Here is a 19,361-nt window from a genome sequence, read left to right on the forward strand (position 1 = left end):
CTACAGTCCAGAAGTTGGTTACACCCCTCTTAAAACCAATTACCCATGGGGTTATACGCATCACTCAACTGCAATACTGATTCATTTTTATCTCAAACAAAAATTTAATTTTTTGTAATGGCAAACAGGTTTTAAAGTAGAATGGCTCCTACAGGAAGGTTTAACTGTATTTACATAAGAAGGAAATGACAATGGTCACCTGGACACACTTCACTGAAGAAGTAGCACTCTATACACGATTCACTTTCTTAAAAAAATAAATGATTGAAATCTGTACGTTTGAAAAGAAATTTGAACTGTTTACAAAAATTTACACCATATTTGTGTCTTCATTTTCCTCCTCTTCGATTTCCTCTTCATCATCATCATCAAAGTACCTTTCTTCAGCATCACGACTTAAAATGTCTAGATTATCATAATCTGGGTTCTCGTCCACGTCACTGAAACATAATGAGTTTTATCATTTTAATTAAAATATTTTATGAACCTCCCTTCAGAAAGTTACAAATCTAAAATACTGCACAAAATGTCTATAAAATTCCTGTTTCTTTATAGAATGAACATTAAATAAAAGTGTTAAGGCAGAATTTACCTGTAGTTAAAGTCTTTGTCTCTGCCCTCTAAGAAGCGTTGGTGCATTTGAGTCAGAAACTCCTCTTTAAGCATGGCTTTCTCTTCTGCTGTCGGTTCCCATTCTGACTGTGTAGGTGCCTCATCGTCTATGAAGTAATAAACACAATTAGCAAGAATATATGTAATTCCTAGTTCCAAAATTAAATCTTTTATGACCCTTAAATCGTCTCTGTGTGTCCCCACAAAGGTCGGGGTATTATATTCTGTACATTTATGCAGCAAGGAACTCATCCATTAGGGTTGCACAAGCCAGTGCGCTTTAAGCGCCGGTCCCAAGCCCGGATAAATGGGAAAGGTTGTGTTAGGAAGAGCATCCACAGTAAAACTGCAGATCATGAACCAGATTTTCATACCATATCGGTTGAGGCCCAGGTTAACAACGACTACCACGGGTATTATTAGTCAACAGAGCTGAAGATGTTGAGATTTTAATTGGGAGTGACGACGATTAGATTAGAAATTGATTGGAAGGATTAGAAATGAGTATTAGAGCACATGGACATTTTGAACACAAGGTGAGGGAGGCACGATTGAGATGGTTTGGACATGTGCAGAGGAGGGACATGTGGGTATATAGGTAGGAGGATGGAGCCACCTGGAAAGAGGAAGACAAAAGAGGAGGTTTATGAATATGGTAAGGGAGGACATGCAAGTGTAGAGGACAGGGGGTTATGGAGACGGACAATCCGCTGTGGCGACCCCTAAAGGAGCAGCCGAAAGAAGACGATGACATTTATGCAGCACGGGGTAAATTTAACCTCACATAGTAAATAAGATGGCAAGGTGTAAACTTTATAGCTATTAATTCAACACAGAAATAACAGTTGCAAACAATATGGTCATGATGGAATTGTGTGTGTGTGTGCACACACTATGCTGCAGACTGAACAAACCATGACAAGCCTGAAGTGACAGGGACACATGCTTTGTCAAAATAACTAAGGAAATCTCACAGGTTGACATGGAAACCTGTCTATCAGGGTTACTTTAGCCATGACATGCCCCCTAGTGGAAATATGTGGTTATCTTCCATTTACTAAGTATCCCACTGGCCTCGGAGAACTCACCCTCCTCTTCCTCCTGCTCTGCACAGTTCTCTCTGCCTTGTTCCTCCTCCAGGCGTTTCTGGAGCTCTTTTTCCTGGTAAGAGTTGATGAGCAGGTCAGAAAGACCGGTCGGTCCGTTCTGCATTGCGTCTTCAGAGCGCTGTAGGATCTCCTCCTCACTGAGGTACTGACCAATGTACTGCTCGTACAGAAGAGGCTCGCGAAAACGCATCTGCTCCTCACTGAAGTACTGACCTCCTTCAGAAGGAAAAAAAAAAAGCTCAGTTATAATCATACTATTAAAAAAAACCACATCCCTCACAAGAAGACCATTATGCACCTGAACTAACAACTACTACTTTTTGCAAACACACACTGATTGGCAACATCATTTACACACCAAAGGAATAAAATATGACATTAGAAAAATACTTCACACATATACCCAGACCTTGCTGGAGTGCCCGGAGAGCTGCATAGCGATGGTTGCGCACCCTCGTTTTTTTGGCTGAACTTGAAGCTTGTTTCTGAACTTCTGTACAGTAATACTGCGTTCTACAGTCACCTCTCACGTGCGCAAAGGCCTCCAAATGATCCGGTTTCAAATGTGTGTGATAACGCTCAAGAAAGACTACGGGCTTGGTGTTATACTGTTCCATCAGCAAGTGCTTCTTCTCCTCTATAGTAAGGTCAGGTTCACCCAGCTGCTGGCTCTTTACTGGACTCCCACTGACCACTATGGCTGATATCATTGCATCCAGCTGGCTGAAACCTTCATTCTGAATCTGGACAGAGAAAAAAAAGAGAGAAATCATTTTGCGCATTAATAACTTTGTGCAGTTATAGATGTTTCAATGTGAAAACATAAAATGTATTATTTTTAAAAGGCTCTCACATGAGCAGAGGTGTCTGGCGGATCACTGGTATACTGGTCCATCTTGTCCTCATCCCCTGTTTTATCACAGGGAGTAGGACAGGCGGGGGTGACACACGAGTCAATTTCGCCCCACATTTCTGAAGTGAAAACTGTTATTACTGTAAAAAAAAAAAAGACTTGTTAACTATGTCGTGCTTAACATATAACGTAACGTTTGGTAACAATTTTGTGAAATTTCTGTCTATGAAATATGCCCATTTTACATTTTAATAAATGTGCATTAACCAAACTGATGTTAACTAACCAAATATGGTAGCACCATATCTTTTTAAGGTTGTAGGGAACATTGCTTCAGTTGGTTGTCTGTTAACACGAAACTCACTTGGTGTGATAATCTGGTGTCCACCAACTTTTGGATATATAGTTTAGATATTATTAGTATTAAGTCATTTCTCTGGACCATGCCCATGGGTGAACAGGGTATCAGTGTGACGCATAACGCTATTGTTTTTCAGAGCAGGAGTTACTAAATCCAAGACAACTCGCTAGATCATTTCTCTAACATACAGCTAATTCACACCATCCCACACAGGCTAATGACATGCTTTTTAATGCAACCAGGAAAACAACATTACCTTCAGTAAGAGATAAACCAAGAGTGTTTACGGTGCATGTACAACTGCAGGAGTCAGAGCTGGAGGCTAACTGAGCTTGCTAAGTATTTCTGAAAACGTATTATTCTTATTCTTGTCGCAACGTAATGTAATGCCGTAATGTAACTCCCATTAATAAGCAAATCTAAACTGCTCTGGTTCTATCTCCAGCGCCTCATCTTTTCATATACATAAGTTATAAGCTAATAGCTTCTGCTCCTTGTGTATACCATTCTGTTCGACTGGGTAGTTTGGGACTTGTACTCGGTGCGCCATGTTTTATCTTCCCCTGGAAACCTCGTTATGTTAAGTCGTTCTTGTTCCGCTTCTAGTTTCCACCAGATGGCAGTAAACACCAAGGAATGAAAAAAAAAAAAAAAACTAGAGGGGTTTGTGGAAGCATGTTTTATTTTTTACTATTTATTATTATTATTATTATTATTATTATTATTATTATTATTATTATTATTATTATTATTATTTTATATTAAGCTTCATTTTGTGTCTGACTATTCAAACCTTGCACTTCTTTTTTAATGTACAGTTATTATATTCGATATTCTTATAGAAGTTAAGATGAAACTCATGTACTGGTGTTAATAATCTCGTATTTATTTTATATATTTAATGTTTTATATATTCTTAAATGATGATGAAGACAATGATCACAATCATGAGCTTAGAAACTTACAATTAAAGAAATAAACTTATAATTTTTTTTTTATCACTGCTTTCTTATATTTGAATGCCTTTGTTGAGAGTTTCTTTGAGTTTAAAATCTATACTATTTTATGTTAAATATAACCATTTAGCGGTATATTTTCATGGTTTGTAAAAAAATTAAATAAATAATTACATTAAATTTTCAGCTTTTCTGATCGCAATTTAAAACTCATGTACTGATAAGAATGTTAAAGTAATCCTGTATTTAATCTTAAATAAACCAATAAAATGTTTTATACATTGTAATTATTTTAGATGTGTATGTTTCTATCCTACCTTGGATTTCCAAAGTCTGTACAGAAGAGTTTGTTTTAGAACAAGATTGTGAATTGCTTATATGTATTTGCTTTTCAATAATGTTCCCTGAATGTAACAAGCATAATTGTTATAGTTTTAAGTCAGAAAAAAGACACAGTGTTTTCCTTGATAAAAATGTTTATCTTTAGATGACAGAGAGAACTGCTCAGATCATTGCACAATAAAAAGTTATAATACAGTGTAGAAATTTTTATAGCCATTTAAATATCTCCCTTGCATTACATCTGAGCCATATCAAAGAACTCAAGACAAAATTATTGCAAACAATTTGCTTTAAGAAATAAAAAGAAGAAAAGACTCAGCTTCCTTCCACCAAAGAATGAAGAGAATGCTTAGATTAATTATTTAAGGATATTAGGTTGCTTGACTGTGAAAGCTGCAGTTTCACAAAATTGATTCAAATAATTTAAGCATGTACACACCAAATCCTTTTTGTCATGTATATCATTAGTTTGTTCTTCTTTAATTTAAAAACTTTAAAAACTTGTTTTTTCTTTTCTTGTTTATTTTTTTAAAAGACATGTGCTGGTAAAAAAAAAAGAAACTATACCTTTTTCAGAGCAATGCAAATTGACTGAACGTTAAATTGTCCAGTATTTAAGTATGCCATTAACTTATTTTACCAGCCATGATTTTTGCTTACACCTAAGTAGCTTGAGCTATGATCGCAAACATACAGATAAAATATTGCATTAGACAATGAATAGGTTGATCTACAAAGAGGAAAACCCAGACAGCCCAATGCAGTCCAGTGCAGGTAGATATTCTACAAATCAAAGCTCAAATATCAAAAACCTCAAAAACATTCATGTATTTTTTCAAATAACATGCAATAGTTTCACTTTCTGAATCGAATCAGGATTCAAAAATTGAGAAAACTGACAAATGTGGTCAAAAGCATTGTTACAAATCTGATATTGTTATGAAACTGTATTATATATAAGTGTCAGAATGAGCAGAATTGAATGTTTCAAATTAAACTGAATAAGATAAATGTGTACCTTAGGTACGTCTGTATGGGTGTTTTGGAACAATGGGCACTTTTAAGTCCTCTAAGTTTATGCATAAATTAGCCAGTAAAGGTTGTCCTTTAAATCAAAATGCTTCTGCATCTTATTGAAATATCTTTGTTGAGAGCATATCTGAGTTATGAGTGATTTTATGTTAAACATAACCAGTTAAAGGTATATTTTCATGGTTTGTAAAAACAAATTTGAAATGCAATGTTCAGCTTTTCAGCATCACAATTGTAGATTGATTTTTAAAGCAGATGTTTTTTATTAGTACAACTAGTGAATAGAGTATTTGTACTAGTAAAATATCCTTGTTAACACCTCACAAAAACTGCATCTGTCTTAGATTAATAATGCCAATATAGGGACAGTTCAGCTTTCATAGCTATGTAAAAATGCTACAATAAAGGAAGCTGTTTCTATATAATCTATCACATTACCTGATCAAGATTACATATTACAATGTAATATTAAATTTCCTCCATTTTTATGTACACTAGTATTTTTTACAGTATATCAAAGCTAATACCTACAAGGCCTGTGTTAGTTCAGTTAAGTTTAAAAAAAAAAAAAAATACCCGGGATGGTATCAGCATTGTTTGATGTCTCAAGGGTTTAGTATAAGCACAGGAAAAGAAAACGCACTATGGTAACATCTCTAATTTATTTATTAACAGCGCCCTTGGATAAAAATAATAGCCAATGGCTGTTATAAAACTTGTCAAGAAAGTAAGACCCTGTCTTCACTGAAGGTGAAATTGAAGGTGAAGGTGAAAGATAACCAGGGGCTACACTGACTCCGTCATCTATCAGCTATTCCAGACCAGGACTTTTTAAAATAACACTATATTTCTGGTTAAAAGTGCCCACAGCTGTAAAATCACCCATATCATTTATATGAAGGTCTCTTTACTGAACACAAATCTCGCGGAACCATATCAAAGCTGAAAGGTAAACCAGATCCCATATATGCTAAAATAAACCCTTTCAGAAAACACTCTGGCTCTTCCATATGAATGTTAGCAAATCATGGGGAAAATGACAATGTTTGCCATATATCTCTAATGAGTTATATTGTCCTTTACATGCACACTGCCTGTGCCACAGCTAAGGGTCATGAAATGCCTTTATTAAATTACATAATGTATGTGTGAATGAATTCTTGCTTAAGACATTGAGATGAATTTGATTATGGTACAAGATCGTGTTCGTGAGATGCTCGTTACTATGTTACGTGTAAAATGCAAACAACCTAACAGGGTAAACTTACATAAACATTTACAGTGTATTGCACTCAGGCTACAGATCATTTGATGTTTGGTTGTCGCTAGATCTACTTGTCATACCCCGCTTCCCAATAGAAAAATAAAAATCATCTTAGTATCAGTAGGTGTAAATAGACTATAATTGTTCCCACTGCTATTCGATTAAAAAAAATTTACATTCACAAGAGGACAACAAAAGACATTTCAACTTGAATTTCAAATTGATATGTGCAAAAACATTATAGATCTCTATAAAAATATGTGCATATGAATAGATCTATTTTCTTCACCAATACAATATTTTCTTAATTTACAACACATGATTTAATAAAGTACAGATCATGTACAGTTCTTGTGTGTGTTTTAAATATTTTTTTTTGTTTTATTTAATCTGTGTATTCTTTTACAGAAACAGCAATATTAATGACAAGATGATTAAAGGAATAAAAAAACAAAACAAAGGAAAACCCATCACACATCCTGAACTCAAATCAATGTGATTGAGCAGTGGGAAAAAGATAAGAACCAGAGTTCCAAATGGAAACCTGAAATTGCATATCCCATCGTGCCCGATCACACTCATATCAAAGTTGCCATTCCTGGCTGGCTTACATAATAATATACATCTCAAAAAGCTTTGGCTATTGAATTAAGTGGTTGTTGCTCCACATCCCAAACATGTGCCACATGTGCCATTTTCATTGAGCAGTCCTGTTTACTGTGCTGAAATCTGTGGACTCCTCCAGTGCACTGTCATAACGAGGGGGCTGGGTGGATGGGTTGCTTCCACGCAGGGTGCAGGAGCTGGAGTCTGACTGGTAAAAGGGGAAGCGTGGGAGAGAGAGATATTCGCCACAGTGTGAGGGCTGCCTCTCCACTTTGATGAGAGGCTGACTGGGGAGTTGGTGCTCCAGGAAGTCTAGAGAGTCACGCTGTAGGGCCAGTTCATAAGATGGTGTCCTTCTCCGCAGTAGCGTGCTCTCAGACAGTTTTTTCATAGACATGAGTGACGGTGGTAGCTCTGTGTCTAGCGGGATTTCAACAGAGATACAAGGAGGACTCATCTTCTTTTTTCTGTGAATGTGCAGTGATTGTCCTCGTGTAGGCAGATGCCTCTTTTCACCAACTCCCTGCTCGAATACATTGTTGTCCACAGAGCAAATCTCAATAGAGTGCCGCCTATGATCCTCAGAAACAGAGGGCTTGTCCAAATATCCCCTGGTGTCCACACTAAAGAACTTAAATTCCTTGTCCTTAGTGCTGTAGTTTGTAAGGTTGGTGGCACTGGTATAGTTCTTCACAGGCAACGGCCACGGTGTGACATAAGGAGACAGTGAGTGGCAGCGCCCCTCTGCTGGGACTCCTGCCCATAACCTGGCTGAGCTGTTGATATGGTGCACCTCCTCATCAGCTGGGTCAGCTGAGTCCAACATGGAATCACTGTGGCTGCTGCTGGCCCGACTAGGTGGTCGGGGAGGAATAAATCTCTGGTGGTAAGGTTGTTGGAGGGTGCAAACACTGGGCATGTGGCAATAATGGGGTAGGAAATTAGATACCAAGGGGCTGCTGGGAGCAGAGATCCGTGGCACTGGAAGGGTTATGGTGTCTCTCGGATTTCTAATGTATTTGTCCAGGTTACCTTCGGTGTCACTCATGTGCACATCCATTGAGTCATTCTTGATCACTTCCTGAAAAAAATACATTGTGTAAGCAATGCAAGGAAACGGTAATAAAAAAAGATTTGAAGGACTGAGATATTTAGCAGTACTTTACCTGTATCTGTCTACGTTGAGGTCTGCGTGGAACATGTAGGGGAGATGACTTTGGAGTGGGAATTCTAGGCATGCAAATACTAATATGGGGCTGAGGATTACCACAAGGGACCTGGAGCAAGGAATGACCTTCACATGGCTGTGAGTGGATCGAGGTCACCGAGCCTAAATGGAAAGTTAGCCCTCTGTTATTATCAAACATTTTGGTTCAATTTTAGGAATGCAAAATTCTACAAAAACCTTGTGAACTGAAAAAAGTACCTAATTCGAGGTATGTTTGTGTAGGCTCCACTTCCTGCAGAGGGTATGGTGCACTGGCAGGCCTCACTGGGCGAAACATGTAACTGTCATTAGGCAAAGAGTGCATTCTGGACACTGACATCTTTCGTGGAGATAGCAAATTCTCTTGAGTTCTCTGCATTCGCTCATCCTGTGTATATGAAACATAATCCACTTTTAATCTGTTTTATACATACTTACAAATTCCCCTTTTATCCATATCAGAATATCCAAGCATTGCTATTAAAGCAAGCCCATACATGGGCTCACGAGCAGATTACAGTGTTGAAGCACGTATAATGTCAGCTACTTTTAATAATATACAGAAAAAAACATAATTTATGCTAGAATGCACTATAACAACTAACCTCATAAATGTGAGCAAATGTAAGGTCAACATCATAGAGCAGCATCAGCAGCTAAATCTTTTGAGTTCAAATATTTCCATGCCACATGTATTCCATGTTTTTTAATGTATAAACATTCTATATATAGTTACAGCTTTATATCAACACAAGTCTGACTGCTTGAAGAATCATCTTTTGAACTGTATATAGAAATGCATAACTACTATGCATCAAATATCAGCTGTGTGAATCAAATTTTCTAACAATAATGGACTAAGCTTATCAAAGGTTTTGTCTTTACATCAACATTGCACTCGATTTTATAACCAATCAACTACTATCAAATGAAACAGCTAGAACATTCCAGATATTGCATAGTGTATGCATCAAAATCTAGTTTTGTATAATATCACGTAAATTATTTTTGATGATTTGTCACAACTGTAGTTCTATCTAAGTGTCATGTCACTGCTGATGTTTGCAGTCACCACTGGAAAAGTCCAGTAAGCGGTGGATAGGTGCACTTCACTTTATTTGATAGTTACTTATACGTGTGTGATATAACTTAATTACAGAGTATAATCCCACCCAAAATCTTGCCCAAATAAAATTCTCCCAAACAATAAAACATTTAATCTCATTTGAAACTGCTACAAGTTAGTTATTGATTCATATCTCTCAGGCATTTGTAAAGCATAAAGCCAGCCATAGCAGCTCATCAGAGCATCAGGAAATGATTCAAGTTCACTATGAAGATTCATCCATTAAAAGTCTACCTAGACGGAACTCTTCTGCACCCATCCGTCAGACCATCCACAGACATCAAGTCTAAAATAACAAGCGTGCATAATAACTGATCTATGCATTACACCATAACTTGGTGAATGCCACTTCTGGTCTCTATGCCATTGCTGAATTAATGAAGCAGATATTATCTTATACCTGTCCAGGTGAATGTGGCCTTGTTCCCATATAGGTGCCTCTGCCTTCTGGTCCACCAGAACTCATTGCGGAGACATTACTGAGACGCCGGGCCATTTCCATCTCCATCTCAATTTCTGCATCCATCTCAGCATCCTCTTTGGCCTCCTTATTGCTCTCTTCCAGGTGTTTCATCAGTACAGCCACCACCACATTCACCAGCACAAACTGGGCCATCAGCACAAAGGTGACAAAGTATATGGGGGATACCAAGGGCAGGTAGGTCAGGCAATTCTTATCTCCAGGTGTGCAATCCCTTAAAGTGTCCTGCTCAACACAGAAAATTACTGACTGTGTAAAATTTACAATTAGGAAATACTATTCATATTTTAAGGTTTAGGTTGTGACAGCTTTTTTAATTGAATAATTTATACATTGAAAAAAATGTAAACATTTGAAGTTGATTGTAAACATAAAGTACCTTCATTATGCCATTCCAATTGTCACCAGTCGAAACTCTGAAGAGTGTAAGAAAGGCCATTCCAAAGTTCTCAAATGTGGCATGTCGACTAAGTCCCTCACATGGGGTATTGTCAGTGCATTCTATAATGTAATGGATAAAAATATATAGCACAGGAATGTTAAATACATCTCACAAAAGTGTATAACTGACATGAGGTGTATAAAGTGTGGAAAAAGGCAAAATGTGCCAGACTTAATAATTACCGTTATGTTTTTAAACATAGTGCTACGCTTAATTACAATTTCTATAGGCCCAAGACTATACTCTCATTAAACTGCTGTGACAAGAATAAAATCTTGCCCTTTCTATAGGTATAAGACCTTTCTCTCATGAAAAAACAAACTGCTTTGACAAGCAAGAATAAAATTCTTCCCTGCAATTCTCCACAGAATAACAGAGCTAATTTTGCTGCCCCTCCATCCCTTATCCCCCACAACACCTCCCCTTCCCACATGTGAGCTGCAGTAATTTAAAAAAAGCTCTAGATTTACAAGTAAATCTGCCCTTAGGATCAGTTCCAGCCAACTTCGACCCAAAAATCAAAAAAGACAGGCAATGATGAGCACTGACGATGCTGGGACAGTAAGATGCAAGTGTGAGTTCAGTCAAGAAATACAGCACTGACCCAATTTTCCAAAGAGCTCTACGCCAAGTGCAGCATAAATGAAGAAGAGAAGCATGAACAGCAAGCCCAGATTTCCAACCTATAAAGAAAGAATACATGTACCGTATTATATAAATAAATAATCCTAACTACTGTACTGGTCACTATTTTAAGAAGTACACTGATATTGCTGTTCCACATATTTGCTAATTTCCAGGAAATAATAACCCACATATATGGTGGAAAAAGAAATTAACCTGTGGTAGAGCCTGCATCACAGTGTCCAGCAATGCTCTCATGCCTGTAGCCAACTTCAAAAGCTTCAACACTATGGAAATAGCAAAATATGAATTACACTCAGCACTCCTGCTGATGATACATAACCATGCGCATAATGCTGTGAATAAGACTCCCCATAGACTCAGCATGTGCCCGTATAGAGGAATTTGCTGAGGCAGGTACTAAAATACCTCTAGCTATTCTCAAAACCCTCATGATACGGATGATAGTGGGGTTGATGGGAAGGGCAGCATTCATCTTGATCTCTTCCAGAGTAATGCCCATAATGGAGAGAAGTACAATAGCCAGATCTAGCTGGTTCCATCTGTAAGGAAGAACATAGTGTTTACAGCTGCACTTTTACATTGCTGCCATCTACAATAGACAAAACATGTTTAAAGAGATGTTAAAACTTCGAATAATTGTCATGAGGTTAGCAAGAATTAAGGAAACGTATAACGTAACTTAGTACAGGAATGCATATGTAACAAAATATTTTCTCTCATCCCACTGCTGTTCTTAATCAGATACACTGAATTCTTTTTGAGATTTTTTAGATTAAATTTGCATGTGTACTTTTTCTTACTTATAGAATTATAGTGAAAAAAAACAATTAAATGCTAAGATCCTGAAGCTTGTGACCAGAAAAGTGTAAAAAAAATGTATCAGTATTATTTGGAAAGTGGTAGCCCAGTAGTTCTTGGTCTTCTGATCAAAAAGTTGTGAGTTCAAGACATTGCTACCACAAAACAGTCACTAATGGGCCCTTGAACAAAGCCCTTAAATCTCAGCTTCTCAGTTGTATAAATTAACTTAGTGAAAGTTGCTCTGGAATCTGCCAGATGCAATAAATGTAAATGTACCAGCAGCAAAGCATGTTAATACTAAAATAAAGATTAAAAAAAACAAATTTTCTCCAGTTGAGCTTCTTGTAAAGGTTTACCTGCTTATTAATAAACTACATTAAACCATTTGAGAGGTTATATACAATGTATACAAACTATACACATTTATTTTCATTGGTAGCAGTATATAGGTAAATGCCAGAAGGCTATAAGCTGGCATTATTCATTATGTACATTTAAAAGATGGATTATAACAAAAAAGTATTACTATAGTAAGTCGATATGAGGTAGTAAAACATGCTCAACTCATAAGATAATCTGCTCTATATCTTCATAATTCTTTTACAAATAAAGTTGAACTTAAATCTCTTCTTTTTGGTCCTACTTGTGGATTCTACCAAATTAGTATATTTAGATATTAGTATCTTCTCAAGCTAAGGCAGACATTTTGGCTTCACCCTTTATTGCTGCACATACCTCACCTATCCTCACAACTATTCAGACTAAAGTATACACAAATCAGAACTTTTTATTTAATGTTTTTTCAGGTCTTGTGTTTTTATATTGTATTTTAAAGACATGCTAAACATGTTACTACTGACATAAAAGATTAGGTTATCAAAGTAAGTTTTTTGAAGTCTGTGAGTCTTTTTGACAGTGGTTTTAGAAATACTGTACTTGCTAAGATATATTTTATTTGCTTTCCAGGTTTTCTTCTATACCTGTCTTTGAAGAATCTTCTGAACCCAAAAGCCACGAGTTTGAGAAGGGCCTCTAAGATGAAGAAGACGGTGAAGACATAGTTGCAGTACTTCAATGCTTCCTCTAGATACTGCAGAGAAAAAAGTTTTAATATGTAAAATAGTTTTTGGCTACTTAAAAAAAAAAAAACACTTTTCAAACAAAGCGTAGTACCTTAAAGAGTACAGTTAACAAAATCTGACTCACCATGGGCTGGTTGTAATGCTCTATGGACATTGTGACCACGTTGATGCAGATGATGAAGGTGATAAAGAGGTCCAGGTAGTGGTTAGTGCACAGTGTGTGGATGTAGCGTCGAGCTGGTGAGTAATCTGCGTAGTAGGGCCGCTGCTGTGCTTCTGTTTCATACAAAGACACACGTACATATGCAGAACAGCATATTCAGCATAATGCAGGATACATGCAGAATAACTAAGCAAATAAGGCGCAGGCAGGAAGTACTGAGCACAAAAGGAACAGTGCGGCAAAGTAATACATCTTTATAATGCTGAAACTAATACACTGTGAAATCAAGTTCAAAACAGTAAAAAACATATCCCCCAACTGAACTTGGCTCCCATTCGTGCGTCATGCCTTTGTGAACATGCTGTATTTCGGAACATGCCTTTGTAAACATGACAGTCTTTGGCTATGTGTATGTGCAGACATATCCATGTGAATGTCTGTGAGTGTTACATGGTGAGTACTGTACATTTAGTTCTAATAAATGATTTAATTTATTAGTGGTGTTAGGTTTTACTAGTAAATTTCATTTTTCAATTTCAGTTTGAATCCATCTTTCTGAGTCTGCCATTCAATGCATGTTTACGTTTTGACTTACCAAGTGACAAAGAGAGAGGCTAGGAACTTCTGTATACTTAAAAAATGATGCACATGCAGGTACAAGCTAACAGTTAATCTTCAAATCTAAACAGATCTGCATCAAATGCAGTTGCTGTGTTAAAGGCCTGCCAAGTGAAATCTATTTCCCTGTCATTTGACATGAATTATGATGACAGGCCAAATGATAAATCAGCATTAGGACATAGAACATCTCACCAAGCAGCTCATGCCCAACTTCTTGTACATCCTAAAATGTGTTGTTGTGTCAGATGAAGCTGACAGCTGCTCATAAATCACTCGCCCTTTCAGGGACAGTTCTGCCTTTCTTTTTTTAAAGCCCCATCATTGAGACCTATAATAAAATGCACTGTGCCACAAACGTAACTGAGTTCCTGAGGCTACTGGCTACTGAGAATTCAGATGTCAGCATCAGAGTCAAGAGTTTTCATACGTTAACTTCATCCTAAATGACAAACTGCTTTAAAAACAATGGCTTTGACATGCAGGTGCCTTAGAGAAAGATTGTGATTAAATTAAATCTGAAGTTCTGTATTAAATCAGATATATGTATTTTTGTACACACACACACATCACAAATGCAATATTATTAACCCACTGACTATAAAGTAATAGTGCATGGGAGGAGTGTAACTGAAAAAATAAAACTGTCTGGCTTTATGCTAGACATCATTACTTAGTTGGCTTTACCTTGGCTGGCATGGTTGCTTTTGAATAAAATAATGCAGTAAGCACATTTCCCTTATTGACTGCATCATGTAAAACCATAGCCAATGCTTTTAGTGTCTTTAATACTTTCATGAGTGGTCTGCCTGATAATGCTGCCTGTACTTTCTTTACACACAATGATTCAAAAGCACAGTGACCAAGACATTAATGGAGCCAGCGGGGATTTTCATTATCCACCGCTATCTCTTGAGCAGGACAATTTGGCTCAGTATAAGTTAACAAGGTCCTGAGCCTGAATTATGAAATCTAAAATAAATGTTATTGTTCCTACATATTCAATGTTCTAAAAGGCCACAGACTGCAGTTACAGACTAAGGCTCTAACTAACCCTGTGTGTCAAGAAAATCACCCTTGAAGGCCTGTCATGCTGTATTTAGTGGTGAGGGAACATGCATAGGCAAACATGCAAAGGCCATCACAATTCAAGGCCACCAACACAAATCTAAGAGGCTTTCAGATTTTTTTTTATTCAATTATTCACTTCCTTATTTGCTCTCTCTTTCTCTAGGTCTCTCTTTTTCTCTCAGGCTCTGGAGGCAGGCAGTGCTCAGAAAAATAGACTACCGACCAGACCCACAATTCTCCTTACTCCTGCGCCTTTTCTCCATCATTCGCTGCCTCTTCTCCTCACGCAGGCGCGCCTCCTCTTCTTCCTGGTCCTGCCGACACTTGTGGAAGTTCTCCACCACCACACCCACGAACATGTTCAGCACGAAGAAGCTCACAATCAGCAGGAAGGAGATGAAATAAAGCAGCATCCAGGGGTTGTGGTTACGTACCGGCTTTCAGTGATATGGACGAAAAAATTTATAAAATAGATTAGATACATATTTCGATAAAAATAGTGGGTTTTTATTGTTTATAATAGTGACCTTGTAAAAACAAACCTGTTGGTCCACACCTACAGCATCCAGGCCATCATACATAATATTCACCCAGCCATCCTTACAAGATAGCACAAACAGCGACATAAGAGCCTGAGAAATAGAGATATAAGGCTAGTGAAATTACAGGCAACTCATAGATTCTTGGAAGCCTAATTGACTTCCAATTTTGGATTCAATCATTAGATGCATTAGCTCATTAGGTATCTAGTTGTCCATTATTACCCTGTGCATTAAAACTCCCTGATGATATTTCCGTGCTATGAATGCAACATTGATTTTATGGAAGTTCTCATGTATACTCCAAATACTCTCATGTTGAACTCCAAATAAGCATTACTTCAGTTTTCACACTGACTCTTACCTGTCCCAAATTATCGAAGTTGTACTTTCTCCGAATCCATTTGTAGTTGGCTTGAAGGCAATCTGATTTATTTGTAACATTTCTTGTGTCCAAGCCTTCACAGTGGTAAAACTTGCCTTTGAAGAGCTGAATATTCGAATAAATCTGTTAGAAATCTGTTGTTTATTGGCCCTAAAAACATTAATGAACTTACTTTACAGAGACTGTTCTCATACTTATAGACAACATTACCACAATTTTTCACCTGAACTCCAAGAATGCCAAAGACAATGAAGAAAGCGCAGCAGATCAGTACTATGTTCCCAATGGGCCTCAGTGATGTTATCAATGTCTCAACCACCAGCTTCAGTCCAGGAGCTCGACTGATCACTCTGCCAACACAAAAACAAATAGTGTCCTTAGGTGGACATCTACACAATAAAGGTTGTCTGAAATACATTAATGACTGAGATATAGCTAAAATTAAAATAGATAAAAAAATAAAAGAATGACTAACATATAATAAAAATGGCAGTACATCCTCTATAATTACTGAAAAGCCAGAGTAATCTCAAACTCTAACAAAAATCCTAACCTTAAAGGCCTCAGTGTCCTTAGCAGACGCAGAACCCTCAGAATACCAAAGATCTTGTTCCCACCACTGGATGCCAGAGACACCAGGATGTCAACGAGTGAAACAAACACCAACATTCCATCCAACATATTCCAAGTGCTCTGCAGATAACTATGCTTTCCAGAATAGAAGCCAAGAGCCACCACCTACAAAACCAGCAATTGCAACTCTGTAAGCTATATAGACATGTACACAGGATATACTGGATATCTATATCATACAAAAAATTCAGTACCTTCACAGTCATTTCAGCAACAAATATCACAGTGAATACATAATTGGAAATACTGAGGAACACTCGCTCCTAAAACACAAAAAAGAACAGAATGTAAGATGACATTTAATTATGCCAGTGACATTAAAGTAATTTAAAAACTTGTCAGTTCTAAAAGTATTGTGAAAATAAAATGTATTTTGTTGTTAATAAATCTCACACTTAATATATGAGAGAAATGTAATAAAATATATTTTAAGAAACTCATTCATGACTTCATTAGAAAATAATTGTGTATTTACTATTAGGACAATATTTAACAACTAAAATAAAAGTGAATATATGAACTAAATCTAATATATTAATAGTCTGTGAGAATTGCAATATCAGTTCTAAGCCAAAAAGTCCAAAAGAGTTTTTTATTAAGATCAAATAATAATTCTGGAGCTAGATTTACTACTTTATTTTAAACTGCTTTCACTAAAATCTATGGTCCTAATGTACAGAACAATGTAATATATGAGCTTACTGGGCTATTGGCCTGAATGTGTGGCCTCTCCAGAGCAATAGTGATGCAGTTAAGGAAGATAAAGACTAAGACCACATAGTCAAACATCCTGTGTGAGATGATCCTCTGACAGAACATGCGAAACCTACATAACACAAACAGAAATGAGTTTAAAGAATATAGTGTATGGTTACTAGATATGTAGTGATGAAGTCTACTCACTTGTTCCGTGGAGAGAATACATAAAGGGACCAGTCCTCATGACTTTTACACCACTTGGGTTTATATGCATCCAGAATCCTCTTCAGTCGAAAACAGAAACTCTGGAGCAAAATAACAGACTGGATTTAGACCTATATCTATGAAAGCTTTATAAAGCTAGCAAAAAGTCTATAAGGGTTATTTTTCCCCTTTACTTTTTCTCAATTTTACACAGTAGCAGCTTGCTGTTTTCCATATTTTATAGCTCTTGAAACTCAAATTTCAAAATAGAGCCTCTTGATTGCTGAGGTACTAGAACACTGGATCACTGAAGAGGTTGCTTTCAACCCAGCAAAATAAATGAATAATAAAATAAATAAATGTAAATTATTACAGCTGAAGAGTGTGCTGCTGAATCCTTCAGTGTTACACTTAATAAAGTACCAAGTCAATCCCTTGGCATGACATAATTTAGCATAAAAATTCCTTATATTAGAATTGGTTAAGCTACTTCAAAAATATAATTAGCTAATGGTACAAGTTATACTACAAATAATTTTAAATATACTCAATTCGTTTTGTAGATCTGGCAACCCTGGTCATAACCCTGGTCATATAAACGTGTGTGTGTGTGTGTGTGTGTACGCGTGCAAATGCACCTGTAGTTCTATAACTAAATGGAAGACTAACAGGGAACCTGGGTCACATGGGTTGACAAGAATTGTCACCCAAATGGTTACTAGGTCAAGTAACTTTCACTTGTTCCAGCACTGACTACCACAAAGGGTAACAACCTTGCCTATGTACTGTGTGTACTGGATTGTGTGTTTGTGTGTTAACTCACATCGTCTAGATCATCCTCTGTGTTGGAGTCCTCACGGCTCAGCTCTGACGGTAGCTCTGTAGACAGATGTAATACCCCGCCATTGCAGTCATGATACTCTCCTGATGGGCACAGGCTGGGAAGTGTGGGAAGCTCAGGGAAGTCCAGAGAACTGGGGTGGTGCAGAGAGCCACCACTTACACTTCCTACTTTACCTAACATGATGCCCTCTGTCTCCTCATACTCAAAGCTACCTCTGCCCTCACCAGAGAGCAGAGATTCTCTTTCACCAGATGTGTCTTTCCTCTTTAGACTTGGTGCCCGACTCAGGCCGTTCCAGCTTGATCTGCGGCTGCCCCAGTTACTGCTTGAACTACATGGGTGGCAGGGTGATTTGCGTGGGCTGGCCTAGATTGAACAAATCAATATATTTTTTCAATTCTTTCATAAATAGTGCTGCTTATCATGCAAAATGAATAAATAAAAAGCACCTCTTTTGACTCAGTAAAAGCACTTACTAGTGATCTCTGATCGTAAGCAATCGGATCGATGGAAATCCCACTGCCACGCCTTGATTCCTCTAAACTGAAGATAGAGTCTGTCCCAAGCGAGCCCTTTGGTGTGGGCATAGGGGTTGCGGCTGTGCGCATGATGATCGGTGGAGGCAAATTACCACGAGAGTCAACATGCCCATTTGCAGACATCATTAGAGAGTACATCTTCAATTCTGCTAGTTATAATTGCAAGAGAGAAATCCATTTCAGAAAAACAGAAAATAACATAATGCCAAACCAGCCCGTGACATATTGTATAAGTATTTTGAAGTATATTATATTTACTAAATAATATAAATGAATAATCAAAAACAGTTTTTATATATTGCATAAAGTATGTTTGTAGTATATTAGATAAACTAAATTGCAAGATCTTTTCTTGCATCTCCCATTGAATAGAATTTATTTTCCCTGATCATCCAAATCTTTTAGCATGTATTATAAGAAGATAATTTAAACCTAATTTTAACCTGAAGCGCGCAATTCTCCCATCTTTTCTTCTTCTTCAAAATTAACTGATCTCTTATCCTCATCTGCATCAGACTTGGTGGCATCTCCCTACAATGTAGAAGAATCATTTTGAAAACAAAGCTCAGTGCCAAACTCTTTGAATAAAAGCATGCATACATTTTTAGGTTAAAGGCATTCAATTAGCATTCATTGTTTTTATTGGACCATATTTAAATATTGAAAGCTAATGGCAAAAAATACAATAAAATATACACTGATAAAGGACATATGCTAAGCAGGTGCGTCATTTGATTTCCTGAA

General features: G+C 37.1%; 2 protein-coding genes across 7 annotated transcripts in view; both read right to left on the reverse strand.

Moving 5' to 3' along the window:
* Window positions 1–80: 80 nt before the first annotated feature.
* Window positions 81–3,502, reverse strand: ccdc97 (coiled-coil domain containing 97). Of its 2 annotated transcripts, none has more exons than XM_046835343.1 (6): window positions 3,192–3,502; window positions 2,575–2,714; window positions 2,131–2,464; window positions 1,701–1,937; window positions 593–719; window positions 81–440 (listed from the first exon to the last, which is right to left on the reverse strand). In XM_046835343.1, exons 2-6 carry the CDS (start codon window positions 2,689–2,691, stop codon window positions 311–313), a joined length of 945 nt encoding a protein of 314 aa, XP_046691299.1. In that variant the 5' UTR covers window positions 2,692–2,714; window positions 3,192–3,502; the 3' UTR covers window positions 81–310. The 2 variants fall into 2 exon arrangements, with proteins under 2 accessions (XP_046691299.1, XP_046691298.1); XM_046835342.1 differs by lacking the exon at window positions 3,192–3,502 and adding an exon at window positions 2,861–3,006.
* An 847-nt stretch (window positions 3,503–4,349) lies between these two features.
* The window catches only part of cacna1ha (calcium channel, voltage-dependent, T type, alpha 1H subunit a), a 78,406-nt gene continuing 63,394 nt past the window's right edge, over window positions 4,350–19,361 (reverse strand). For 3 of the 5 annotated variants that reach the window (XM_046835338.1, XM_046835335.1, XM_046835336.1), the window contains exons 15-35: window positions 19,061–19,148; window positions 18,555–18,766; window positions 18,058–18,444; window positions 17,235–17,335; window positions 17,034–17,157; window positions 16,526–16,594; window positions 16,252–16,436; window positions 15,922–16,048; window positions 15,678–15,803; window positions 15,317–15,406; window positions 15,019–15,211; window positions 13,047–13,198; window positions 12,821–12,930; window positions 11,445–11,578; window positions 11,232–11,302; window positions 10,996–11,074; window positions 10,329–10,450; window positions 9,869–10,174; window positions 8,562–8,730; window positions 8,302–8,465; window positions 4,350–8,216 (exon numbers count right to left, since the gene is read on the reverse strand). In XM_046835338.1, the coding sequence (XP_046691294.1) occupies window positions 7,227–8,216; window positions 8,302–8,465; window positions 8,562–8,730; window positions 9,869–10,174; window positions 10,329–10,450; window positions 10,996–11,074; window positions 11,232–11,302; window positions 11,445–11,578; window positions 12,821–12,930; window positions 13,047–13,198; window positions 15,019–15,211; window positions 15,317–15,406; window positions 15,678–15,803; window positions 15,922–16,048; window positions 16,252–16,436; window positions 16,526–16,594; window positions 17,034–17,157; window positions 17,235–17,335; window positions 18,058–18,444; window positions 18,555–18,766; window positions 19,061–19,148 (3,999 nt within the window). In that variant the 3' untranslated portion in view covers window positions 4,350–7,226. The remainder of the gene's footprint in view (window positions 8,217–8,301; window positions 8,466–8,561; window positions 8,731–9,868; window positions 10,175–10,328; window positions 10,451–10,995; window positions 11,075–11,231; window positions 11,303–11,444; window positions 11,579–12,820; window positions 12,931–13,046; window positions 13,199–15,018; window positions 15,212–15,316; window positions 15,407–15,677; window positions 15,804–15,921; window positions 16,049–16,251; window positions 16,437–16,525; window positions 16,595–17,033; window positions 17,158–17,234; window positions 17,336–18,057; window positions 18,445–18,554; window positions 18,767–19,060; window positions 19,149–19,361) is intronic. The other 2 variants (XM_046835339.1, XM_046835337.1) reach the window with 1 other exon arrangement.

Source organism: Silurus meridionalis, chromosome 22 (assembly GCF_014805685.1).
Source record: "Silurus meridionalis isolate SWU-2019-XX chromosome 22, ASM1480568v1, whole genome shotgun sequence".
NCBI classification, from domain to species: Eukaryota; Metazoa; Chordata; class Actinopteri; order Siluriformes; family Siluridae; genus Silurus; species Silurus meridionalis.